The 12,629-nt window shown below is 39.9% G+C and overlaps 1 protein-coding gene across 1 annotated transcript; it reads right to left on the bottom strand.

Moving 5' to 3' along the window:
* Positions 1-734: 734 nt before the first annotated feature.
* LOC137283524 (chromobox protein homolog 8-like) lies at positions 735-4,539 on the bottom strand. The gene is made up of 5 exons (XM_067815077.1): positions 4,399-4,539; positions 4,138-4,181; positions 3,877-3,942; positions 3,562-3,622; positions 735-2,342 (listed from the first exon to the last, which is right to left on the bottom strand). Exons 1-5 carry the CDS (start codon positions 4,465-4,467, stop codon positions 1,596-1,598), a joined length of 987 nt encoding a protein of 328 aa, XP_067671178.1. The 5' UTR covers positions 4,468-4,539; the 3' UTR covers positions 735-1,595.
* Between the last annotated feature and the right edge of the window lie 8,090 nt (positions 4,540-12,629).

Below are 12,629 nucleotides of genomic sequence, written 5' to 3'. Positions count from 1 at the left end.
CGAACGATTATCAGTAGTTTGATTAACCCAGAAATATGACATCTCTAGAGATTCCAAGAGAGGGGATTCCCCTAAGCGTTGCATAGCCTGCATCACATCGATATGTCTTAACACTGTATTGATTGATATGTCATGAATGATCAATCAGCTGATATGGTATGTCACTAACTTCGTACAACGAAAGCTACATAACCACAGGCTGTGCTCTGCTGCATTGGGCAATCAAAAATGTGTGTATTTTGTATTCATTACTGACCTCTACGTCTCAAATTACATGCTCCATATTTGTCATGTCCTATTCAATGCCTTCCCTCCGTAATATTTCCATTTCTTTTCAAGGATAACATTTTCGGCCTCAGTATGTAAAATCAAGGGATTTCATTCATTCCATTTGCCTGCATACTAGTATCTTGTTTGGGGTAGATCAGTCACCAAAGCACTTAATGATGACCTTGAATAAGATAAGACGACTCGATTTCACAGTACTCATTAATGTCGGAGTGTCGACAGAAAAATGCCTTTTTATGAAAAAAGTCATCGCAACAAGTCACATCCTGACCTCTTTTTTCACACGTTTATGCTAAACCGTCGGACAAAATAATGAATACAAGCTTAGCTGACGGAAGGTAAAAATGAGACCATTTTGTTTGTTTTTCAGCTTAGTGGCTTCTAGTTCTCTAGTATATACCTATTATTACCAATGTAAAGTGCTAAATAAACGACACAATAATGAATTTTACGGTTTTTGAAGAGAGACTTTATATACATTATCACATTACACCAGCTTACACCAATGTGTTTTGTGCAGATGGAAAAAAAGTGCTGATGTTTTTTTTTGTTTTGTTACATTGACTGATGAGACTGTCATCTTAAAAAGCAATTGACATGTGTCATGCACGTGCATCACGAGCACATGGTCCATAGCTACACACACAAGGCATGAACTTGTTAGTGCAGATGTCAAGTCAGAAGATGGTCCACAGATTGAGGATGTCGATGGGTGGGTATATCTCTACTATTGTCTATTTCAAACATTTGTGTTAAGTACACCAAACGAAACTGTACAGAACTGGTCACGGCAGCGCGTATGGCACGAGTTACATACACAAATATTTTCTAGAGTCGAAATTTCCAGTTTATTATAAAATCTCCAAGCACATGGAACTGATATGTACAATATATCCCGTGAAAACAACGAAAGTTATTAAAGTTTGGTCTTTGGTCATCAATACGTTCCACAGTGAATTCTTGTTTATTATGCACTTTGCGCTGTATCCTTGAAAACCTCTGTATATTAATATTCGAAGATGCTTTACGCGTTTGACGTTTGAACTTTCGGAAAAAGTTTCCAGTCTCACAAAATACACTATCCATTTCGAACAAGAGAATCCGTAAATAATTATCACAAATATCCATTCGAAAATTCAAATTCCTTTTCTATGAGATTCTGTCCCACAGGTTAAGACCCTCACAGAACACAGCGATGGTACATCCTCGTGCGAGTCGATTGCACACAGGCAGACGGGGATGACTCAAAACTGTGAAATGTAGAATACACTGACTCACTGCTATGAGGTGATGGCGAAATATGCACATTAGTTCGTATCCACCGAATTTCTGAAGAATCCTTTTTCAGTGTTACTTTCCACAAACGTTACTTTTATGAAATTACAGGTGACGTCGGTAACAAGCACTTTTAGCGGGGGCTCTCCATTAGGGGGATAATACATCTTGGACCGGCTTTTCACTGCCGCGGAATCTGAGTCCCTTTCACAAAAGCCTTGTGAGTATCGATCGATACTCTCCTGTTTAGCGGGAAACTCGGTTTTCATTGGCTCGATAACGTTGTTGAGATGGTCCCTGCATTCGCCAAGCCGGATCAATGCCTCGCAAGCAGTTAGCTCCCCTTCTTTGCACGCCGCTCCACGTGTGAGAGGTAACAGATTCAGGTCCGTGTTTACCTTCTTATCGAAGGGCATGTTCCAGAACGCTCGGTCGCTACAAGGCGAGGATCGACCTCTTACCTCCTCGCTTTCCGCAACGGAGTAGAGGTCGCGGTCGGTACATCCTGGTACATGTTTACTCGACTGCATATCATTCCCTGGGTCATAATCACTGTCCTTGTCCGACTCTTTCTCCGTGCTTGAGTCTTCCGACATGGGACTTTCACAATCATCATTGCCTCCAAAGAATGGCCTCCAAAAGTTGTTGTTCATCGAATCTTGTTGTTCTGGATTTGGATGAGTGTTGGTATCGCCATAGAGAGACTGCGTTCCATCCTGTTCGTCGAGGTCACTGTCGTCTGCTACCGTATCGCTTGTCTGGGGACTTCCGGCAGACATCTATATGGAGCAAGAGAAATAGTCTATATGTGTGTTGGGTAGAGCAGACGTTTTACTATGTCTCAGTTTACAGGATATCAAGCCGGATATATGATTGACAAACGACTGTCTCGTCTATCACATGGTTGCTACTCTATGGCTTGTAGGCATTTTTTACCGCTCACTCAAATTTGTCGTTTTCACTCCTAACGCGATTCTCTACTTGGTATGTGTCGTTTATCAAATGGTCGAGCATCTAAAAGAGCGAGTGACATTACATAAGTAACCCCTGTACATATACTGACTCTGTGCTTGAACTGGACTACCCCAAAGTATTGTTTACTTCTTGCTTAACAAATGAAATATATGAGTATTTGTTTATGCATTTATGAAACAGATATCCGAACCGTTATTATAAATTGGGTAGTGTTGCACTTGAAACACTAATCCAATGAAACTTAGTTTAGCGTTCGTGTGAAAATGTCAGCCTGACCTTAACGCGACTGTACTCTTTTACCCACCCACACAAATCTCTGGATCACTCGCTCCGCTCGTGCGCCCGTATCCTCTCCCCAACCCCACACCTCCCCGTGTCGTGGGCACGGGGCCGAACAGCAGAAACCCATCGCCAAATACACATTGCGATACGTAAATCCGAAAATAAACCCGCGACTGGCCAAGGCCTAATGATATCACCCCTATGAATCGCCTGGCTTTGTCAGAGCTAAAAATAACCTATCGATAAACACGCGTGTCTCACACCACGCTATTTTCGTCATGCATCCAACTGGGCATTCTCAGCAAATGGAAACTCATGTTGACAGACTGGATCCGTCCTAACTTCATTAACGTAACAACTGGTCATTAATACTCTAAATGATAAGGTTATCTAAATTCACTTTCATTGCTGTGGCTACTGAAATCGTGCAAATATTCCGAATATTTCAAGTTTGTTTAAAAAATGTATGAACTGAAAAAAAAACATCCAGTTAAAAGGTTAGAAATAATATCAATAAATTTTAAAAAATATCATTTGCTCATCAATTGCCAATCAGTTATCTCGACGTGACATATCAGCCAAACGACGTAAACGTATATATCCATTTTATCTATGTTCAGTGCAAGTTTACGTAAGTCAACGATACTTGATATTCTACTCAGGTTATAAACCAAGTACGTGATAAAAATATGCAAACCTACATATAAACAAAGTTTAGATTATTTTGTTTGAAAAGCTAACCTGGCTCTGTCGCCTCTTCTGCTGCAGCTTCTGTCGTTTTCTCCCATACCAGTGTTGACGCCTAAAAACGAGAAACAAACATCCGTCAACAATTTAAATTTGAAAACAAACGTTGTATACTTCCGGTTTGTTTCCCGACAGCACTAACTTGAGTTCAACACTGACCGTGCCCGCGAATGTCAGTTTCCAAGCACCCAGAGTATTTAATCAATACAAACAAAGTTACCGAGGGTGGAGCACCCGACAAACAAAAACAAACCACGCCACGTGCAGACGACGCGATGTTTAAATAACTTATATAAACTCGACACTTACTTGTCTTCGAACTCCGCAATCAACAACGGGTCGAGTATGTTGTCTTTAGGCTCCCAGGTGCTGTGCCTGTGAAATAGATATGACATTAACAATGTAAACAACTATTAGAAAATGAGACATTTCTGGAAGATTCTGCGCTCCGTTCAGGAATTGCTTATCGATTTTCCCAACTCTGGAATACGCATGTGTAAGGATTAAAGTGCGCAGTATCATAACATTAATGAAACTAGCAAGCGAAATCAACATGAAATAGACACTTACTTCAGCGTATAGCCTTTCCACTTGACAAGATATTCAACGCGACCCTGAAATAAACAAGAAAAAACAACTGTCATGTGTTGTTCATTGCCCTTGAGGCTAAGCAACGCTCGATCAACTCGCGGCAAACATATGTCAACACAGCATAGCAGCCAAATCACTGACATCGGCATCAGTTTAAATATCCGTATCGCGATGACAGCTTGTGAAATGTGCGTGACATGTAATAAAAACCTATTCACAACATAAGCAACATGGATTCACCTTTCGGTAACGTTTCTTTTGTATGTTATCCGCTTGAAATATCCGATCTCCCAGAACCGGTAGCTCCATTGCTCAACGATTGATACTGACTGAAGGTTGTATAGCCTCGGCGCGAGCTTGTTAGCAGCCGATGGATTTGTGCGCATGCGTGGTAATCTGACCTGTGACGTCAGCAAGCGCGCCGAGCGTGGTTGTACACTAACAAACAAATCATTCGAGATTGGCCTCTTCAATGACTCAGTGTCACAGCACCTCATGCGTGTCTCTGACAACATCCCAAATATGAATCGGCGATACAGCTGATGCGTGTTAGTTTCGTTACCATGTCATTACGGGACAAATGTTTACGTCAACACTTCGCGAACGTACTGGAAACATTCGGCACGGCGTGGAATATTCTATAAATAGCGCCGGCCTGTGACTAATAAATATCTATAACTGCAAAGAGTGAGATCTGTTTACAATGCCGCGTTGACAATGAGGCGATTTACAGTTTGCATTACTCGTGTCTGATTGTGAAATCAACCTGAAACACCTTATCTAGATTGCAAGTTTCCCCGTGAGATCACCTAATAGAGTCAGAATGACGAAATCCTACTAAATATACGCAATATTTTTATGCGTTGTGCAATAGTGTTTTACTCGATTAAATTCTTTCTCTTCACCGTATCTATCAGAAATCTTAGTTCCAAAGCATGAATGCATGTTTGCAACACTTGAGACACAAAATATAGTATTTCTCACATATTATAAAACATACCTTTTAATATACAGGCAGACTATAGACATAACGACCTTGAAATGCCATGACACTCTAGGTTTCACACCAACGACCCCGAATAGACACATTTTTGTATCTAGATATGTTGCGACCAAATCATTTTGCGTTATATAATGTATTGCTTTTCACGACCATTCAAAAAAAAAGAAACATAATGCTTAGGAATACTGAATACAAATAGAAACATTCAAGCAGAGTCAGATATAGATAATACTGTTTGTTGTATTTTGTTTCATAAGACTTAGCATCTTTATTCGTTGGTGTATGGATCCTTCTGCAACAACTAGAAGCTCAGGAAGTCAATTGCCATATTCATCACCGGTCAAAAAAACGTACTACGAAAAACAGGCCAAGCAGTGTCAGTTGCAATCCCACGCGAAGCCGAAAGTGTGCATTACATGGGTTTATTTCTCTCAGTTTCATAATGGTAGATGACACTACTTAAGAAACAGTATCGATTTTGATCATTATCTTCTTAATATAGACTGAATCAGTTGTAGATGCACAGTAAAACATTATATTATGTATATATATTCACATTACGACTAGAACTGATTCTTCGCCAGCCTTTTCTTTCAAATCTCCTGGATCAAGAGGCATAGCGGTGATATGCATTCCACTCCTGGGAAGGTAGCCAATTTCCTGTTTAATGGCTAGTTGTACCCTCCAGCGTATTGTACATTTCAATATATACAGGGTTCGTATGTTGCTTACAATATGCGGTGATAGTGATGCTATTTACAAGTTGTCAGTTTCATGTCAGTATATGTCACCTTGTATGTAACATAACTAAAATAGACATGAATACATTTGCGTACGGCCAAGCAGGTTGTGGGGAATGTGGAGGCCGAATTCTTTCCCCGTTGCAGCTTCCGTAATAGTCATTGTTGTTTTGGGAGAGGTCACGAACATTCTGAGGTTGAACACTGGAGATGTACCTCCATCGCATGTGCCATGTAAAACGTTACTAATGTTTCATCTTCGTGTTACAGAGTTTAACACTGATAAAACAAATAAACAGTCGAAGAAAAACGTATGGGCGGAAAATTAGATTTGACAAAAAAATAATACAAACGCTATGAAAAGGTTACGAGGCTTGAAACAAAAGCATAAACACTGCACACCTTGGTCCACAACAGGACAGTAACATAATTACATCACCGCATGATAAATATTTCTTTCTTGATACTTATTTTAGCTATTATAAAATGTGGTTGTAAACAGTTGTATGTGAAGTTCACAATCGTGTGCACTACCTCAACACCAAATATATTCAACAGCTGGCCGTGTTATTCACATGACACGTCTTGTATAATATATACGTCTGTACATAATCATAATCACACTCAGCATTTTATGGTTGAATTTGTGCTGTTTAGGATAATCACATCGTGTGAAGTTAAAGATACGCGAGGAAGTGATCAATCGATGTTGAGTGGGTATAGTTTTACGCCGCTATTAGCCACACTCTAGCAACATCAAGGAGGCAGGCACGGGAAATATGCTTCAGAGATTTTATCCATGTTCATGTGTGGAATCGAACCCAGGTCGTCAGGACATGAAGGACTGAATGTACGACATCACGTCTGCCACTTACATACTTAACAAGTATTAGAGGCCAGTTATTGTTCAGAGCAACGTCGCTTGTATATCTGACGTTCGTTACTATCCGTACTATATTTACACCATTAGTACTATATTTTTACCATCTGTACGATATTCATACCATACGTACTGCATTTATAAAATCTGTACTATGTTTTTACCGCTCGTACTATATTTATACCATCTGTACTATATTTATATCATCTGTACAATATTTATACTATATGAACTGTACTTACAACAAATGTACTGTATTCATACCATCCGTACTATGTATAGAATCGTGACCTTTCTTTCACGATGTATTATGAGCTTAATTCTTCTAAACCTTGAGGGAAGCCCTCTTCCGAAACAGTGAAACTGCTCGAATACTGCTACAAGCGACATAAAACTACATCCGTTCATTCACTCAAACACTATATTTGCCTGTATGTATGTATGTACGTACGTACGTACGTACGTATGTAAGTTGGTGCGTGTGTGCGTGCGTTTGTGCGTGCGTGCGTGTGTAACATACATTCTTAAGGGCTGGTATCTTGGGGTTCTGTGACACAATCACAATCTCTTTATTAACACAGCTTCAAGACTTGCAATGTTTTTAATAGCTCAAATCGCTTTTGTGTCCCGTTTCTTGTTCAAGAACGCCTCGTCAGCTTTATGACGACGGTCACATAATCCAGTGATTGACTGTTTAAGCATTGACGTTGAAAACTGGGATACACTGACATGAATAGAAAAAGTCCACAAGCCTGAGTAGTTGAACAACGTCGTGGGTTTTGTCGGATACAACCAACATATTTTGTTCTCAAATGATCTCTTGAGTCCAGCGAATGATATTCGCATGTCACAAGAAAGACAAACAAACATACAAACAAAAACAAAACAAAACACACAAAAAAGAAAAAAAATAACCCTTTCCAACAATTTCTAGTTAAAACGTTATCCTTTTAACACACGGTTATCTAAAATAAATCATGATTGTTACATTAAAGAAAAACACGGTTAAAACATATTTCACTGTAGTCATAACTACGTCCGTGAGTATTCGCACGTTATAACCCATTGTTACAGAAGGCACACCCAATCATTACAGAAAACTATTAAGTTCCCGAGCGTTTCGGTTTAACCCGTGACAGAAACACCCGGATTGACGAGTGCTTTATCTTCAAGCTTCGGATCCAAACCCCCGGTCACAGCCTGAGAGATTAACAGAAATAGAAACCATCTTATGACAGATAGACCCTTAGGTATTATCTGCTTCCTTATTGTAAATCAGTTTATTCGAAACATTCATCCTCGTGTGGTTTACGTGAATGTGTGCATTAAAGAGAATAACAGTAACGGTCAGTATAAGTGAGGGAGTGAATTTAGTGAAATATAGTCGCTCTTGGCAACAGTCTACGAATATCATGGATCGAGACCTCAGAAATGGGTTTTATACATTGTATTCAAGTGGGGACTCGAACACGGACCTTCGTCGTGCCGAGCGAACGCGTTAAAGCTAGTCTACCTATACTGTCTGTATAACGAGGGCACGTAGTGTAGTATTGAACAAATAATAAAATCTGTATGACGTGTACACTGGAAGTATGTCTTGGAAACACATTTTATTTACATTTCACGGTGCAAAATGGGGAAACCCGCGTAAAGTCGATCTCGATCGTGAACCAGTCAGGTGGTATCTCTTCACAAAACTATATGTATGTTAACATTATATTGAAGAGGAACTTCCGTGTTGACAGAACAGATAGTAAACACAAGATCATGAAAACGCATTGTTGATATCGTGATTGGCTTGAGTGTTGTTGTAGGGTCGGATGTCAGGAATCTCCTTTTTGGTACAGTCACGCTTTTCTCTCTTGTCACACCCGGAAGTTAAATACCTACAAGTAGTTAAACATAACGGATGTTGCTATGCATCTTTATTAACATTTCAGCTCTTCGCCTCCAAACACTTGACTTCCACGGTGGCGCAGTGGATAGTGCGTTCACCGGAGAGAGGAAGGTCGGTGTTTCTCTCTCCTGGCTCTTGTCTTTACCTTGAAATGTATCTTGAATGCAACGTTAAACCCCATACCATCTTCATCAGCTTCAGGAAGAGCGACGGGGTAGCCTTGTGGTTAAAGCTTTCGCTAGTGACGAGGAAGACTCGAGTTCCATTCCCCACATTGGTTAAAATGTGTGAAGTCCATTTCTGGTATGATATTGAAGGAACATTGCTAAAAGCGGCGTAAAACTATACTCACTCGTCATTCATCAATACCTCCTTCAATATCTTCTCTTACTTCCTTTTTATCTTCTACGGGACATCACTTCCCTAAATGGCTGTAACATTAACGAGATGAAACTCACTCACTCTGCGGGATATTTTCCCCTTCTCCCTCTTCTTCTTCTTCTTCTTCTTCTTTGCGATATATCGCACTAAAGTAGCATTGTGTGAATCGGATTCCATACAGTAAACTATCTGCTATAGAACAGTATTGTCAGAACTGTGAGTGTTGATGGAGACAGATGGTGGTATAAAATTCCAAGCTGATATGCACGTAACATTCTCATCAACAGTCTGACACAACAGTCATTCTGGAGGTAAATCATCACCAACTAGGACCCATTTGATAATGAAGTGAAATGGTCTACGAATATGATCTTGACCAGTTAGTATCAATCTGAATAAGATGTTAGCAGATTAAAGTAGATATTGGCAGGATCTTTGTACACTGGGAGAAACTGAGCCACGATTGTGAGAGATAGTGTTGAAGCATGGTAATTTTAGAGGGTCGGTATAGATTCGAGCATATTTGGGATGTGGGTAATTTAGCAATATATATATATGGCATTACATATATATATATGTGTGTGTGTGTGTGTGTACATATTTTCATGAAATGTTCAATGATGGGAAATTGTTTGATGCATTTTGAAGACCGGATTTACCGAAAAATTATCATTGAAGAAGAGTATAAATGAGGGATATCTTACGGCGACAGAATCAACACACCTTCATCGGTGACTGATCACATGTGTGCAAGATAAACCAGTGGTTAATACAATGAACAACACCTACAAGGGTATCGAGACTAGAAATGAGTTTCGTTACACATCACACTCGTTCGGTATAGAGATATCTAAAAACTCAGCGTTGAAATAGTTTCCCCAGAAACCTGTACTGGTTGTACACGTTGAAGGACATGAATGAATATGTAGGGTATTCAGGTCCGGTTTATTGTGTCATCGCGCCCCTACAGTGCCGTGGTTCATATCAATCACTGGTTTGTCTAGTTCAGACAGTGAGAGAGTGAGTTCAGTTTTACGCCGCACTCAGCAATATTCCAGCTATATGGCGGTGGTCTGTAAATAATCGGGTCTGGACCAGACAGTCCAGTGACCAACAACATGAGCATCGATCTGCGCAATTGGGAATCGATGGCATGTGTCAACCAAGTCAGCGAGTCTGATCACTCGCTCCCGTTAGTCGTCTCTTACGACAAGCATAGCCGCCATTCATGGCAAGCGTGGCTTGCTGATGGCCTATTCTACCCCGGGACCTTCACGGGTCCTAGTTCAGACAGATTGTTACTGGCTGCTCTCATATATGTGCCAAGGACAATTCCTGTGTACGCGAGAGCTGTGGTTCATGGTATCAATCATCAGTTTGTTGGGTACAGACAGATTATTTTCAGACTGTACTCACATTTTTGTCGGTTCCAATTTCTGTGTACGTGTGAACATTGGTTCATTATATCAATCATCGGTGTCTCTAGTGCAGACATATTATTTACAGGCTGCTCTCATAAAATGTGTCCGGTGAGAATTCCTGTGTAAGTATGATCGTGGTTCATTGTATCAATCATTGGTTTGTCTAGTGCAGATATATTATTTACAGGCTGCTCTCATATATTTGTCTCAGACAATGTCTCTATAAAACTTGTACGTCAAACAGTAACCTAAGAATTTACTAAACACATTTCTCAATTCACCAGTCATGTCACCATGGATTTATTCAGAAACTCCAGAAACTTTAGTCAGGAACATAAGTCATCAAGTACACACGATGGAATCTATCATATGACTTACACTAATAGGTGACGTATTCACCAAAACCGACTTATGTAAATATAAAATACATCGATTTTCTGTGTATTTACATAATATTACCACTGGTGATAGAAAAATCAATATCCGAGACACAAAGAGAGACATATTGAACGATTCCGGATTTAGTCTTCAACATACAGTAACAGGGATGTGTGTATAAACGTCCATTGACGTCACTTATCTACTGTATATTGCGTGTCTATTTCAAGAACACTGTCCGTTACACAACATGGTATAACTCTGGGAAAAGGAAACACAGCAACAGGAAAATCATCTTCGTCACCCGTCACCTTGGGGTTTTGTTTGATATATCAGCGATTTTAAACATATATGTAAACCCGCCCAAACAGCAAAGGAAACACCAGTTTTGCGCACATGATACTCGGAAAGACATTCCTACAAATTAAAGGGAACATACACTGACCTACTGGGTATTTTAGCAAGTTGAACTGTACATACATATTCTTGAAAAAGGGAGGTATCCTTTGATAACGAAGAGTAGATATTGAGTATCAGTTCAAATACTGGAAGTAAGCATGTTTGAATAAGTTTTAAACAGCCATTAATCACACGTGTATAGTTTATTTCACTCGTCAATTTATATACAAATTGGCATCTCTCTGTAACATCGGATCGTCTGTATCTGTTTTAAATCGAACGATGTGAAGTAGACCGCCACATATCACCGCGAGGATAAGTACATGGCTTCGTGTTAGCCAATTTGGAAAGATATGCAAGCACACTCTGGGATTTGAACCCATGATCAGAGTGTTTGGGGCACCTACGGAGGACGCAGCTTTGTGGAGCGGACTGCGACGCTTGAGAGCCCATTGACAACAAAACAAAACAAAACAAAACAAACAAACAAACAAACAAACAAACAAACAAACAAACAAACAAACAAACAAACAAATAAATAAATAAATAAATACCTATAGTATATCCGAAACATATGTGTGAAGCCCAATGCTTGTGTCACACGCCATGACAAATATTTCTAAACGCAGCTAAAAAACTAAACTCTCCCACTCATGGGCGTGTGGACGTGGGCGAGCGTGGACTTGGGCATGGGCGTGGTGATAGTGGAATCGGGCATGGTTATAAATGAGGAAGAGTTTCTGTTCTCGTTGCACAAATTCGCTAATGTCATGCATGTACTCAATGTTATAGCCTTGAACTGACACCATTCCTCCAGCGTCATGCATAATACATTAGTGTATCATTCAAGCAAAAATTATCATAATTTTTGTAAGATTGCTGGATATTAAGTGCACCGCTAGATGCAACGGTTATTGAATAAGGCATCTTCCCACTCGATTGACCTTGAGACAATAAGTCCCAGGTTATGACGTGTTGGCTGTGACGTTTCGGGGAATTATTACTATAAACGCGTTATGACAAAACTTCCACATCGTAAATGATTCCATCTTGTTGACAGTGAGCATGAGTGACACGTGTCCATTTCCGCTTACTAACAACCCGCCATTGACTTTACACGTTGTCATTAAAGCTGCGTATACCTGGTCGTAAACGCCATGTTGTTGCCGTTTAATTGACGTGTACGACATGTTAGAATAACGCTCACCTTGTACTCAGTAAATAGTTTGCTTGATTCATATTTGGCTCTCCCACATCATTTGTATATCTGCGTTCTAATGTCCACATAACATACTTACTGGTGCCATTCATGTTTACTTTCAGACAAAAATGGAGATTTCACGTTTCAGCATACAAGTAAGAAATTCCCCGA

This window comes from Haliotis asinina, chromosome 5 (assembly GCF_037392515.1).
Source record: "Haliotis asinina isolate JCU_RB_2024 chromosome 5, JCU_Hal_asi_v2, whole genome shotgun sequence".
NCBI lineage: Eukaryota > Metazoa > Mollusca > Gastropoda > Lepetellida > Haliotidae > Haliotis > Haliotis asinina.
This window is presented reverse-complemented; position numbering and strand designations above follow the sequence as displayed.

What these genes read in the sequence shown, in the direction of transcription:
- LOC137283524 (XM_067815077.1), bottom strand. Translation starts at nt 4,467, where the DNA reads ATGGAGCTACCGGTTCTGGGAGATCGGATATTTCAAGCGGATAACATA. An exon ending in AAAAGAAACGTTACCGAAAG is followed by an intron (nt 4,182 to 4,398) that starts GTGAATCCATGT and finishes TGTTTATTTCAG; the next exon opens with GGTCGCGTTGAATATCTTGT. An exon ending in AGAAGAGGCGACAGAGCCAG is followed by an intron (nt 2,343 to 3,561) that starts GTTAGCTTTTCA and finishes TGCTCCATATAG; the next exon opens with ATGTCTGCCGGAAGTCCCCA.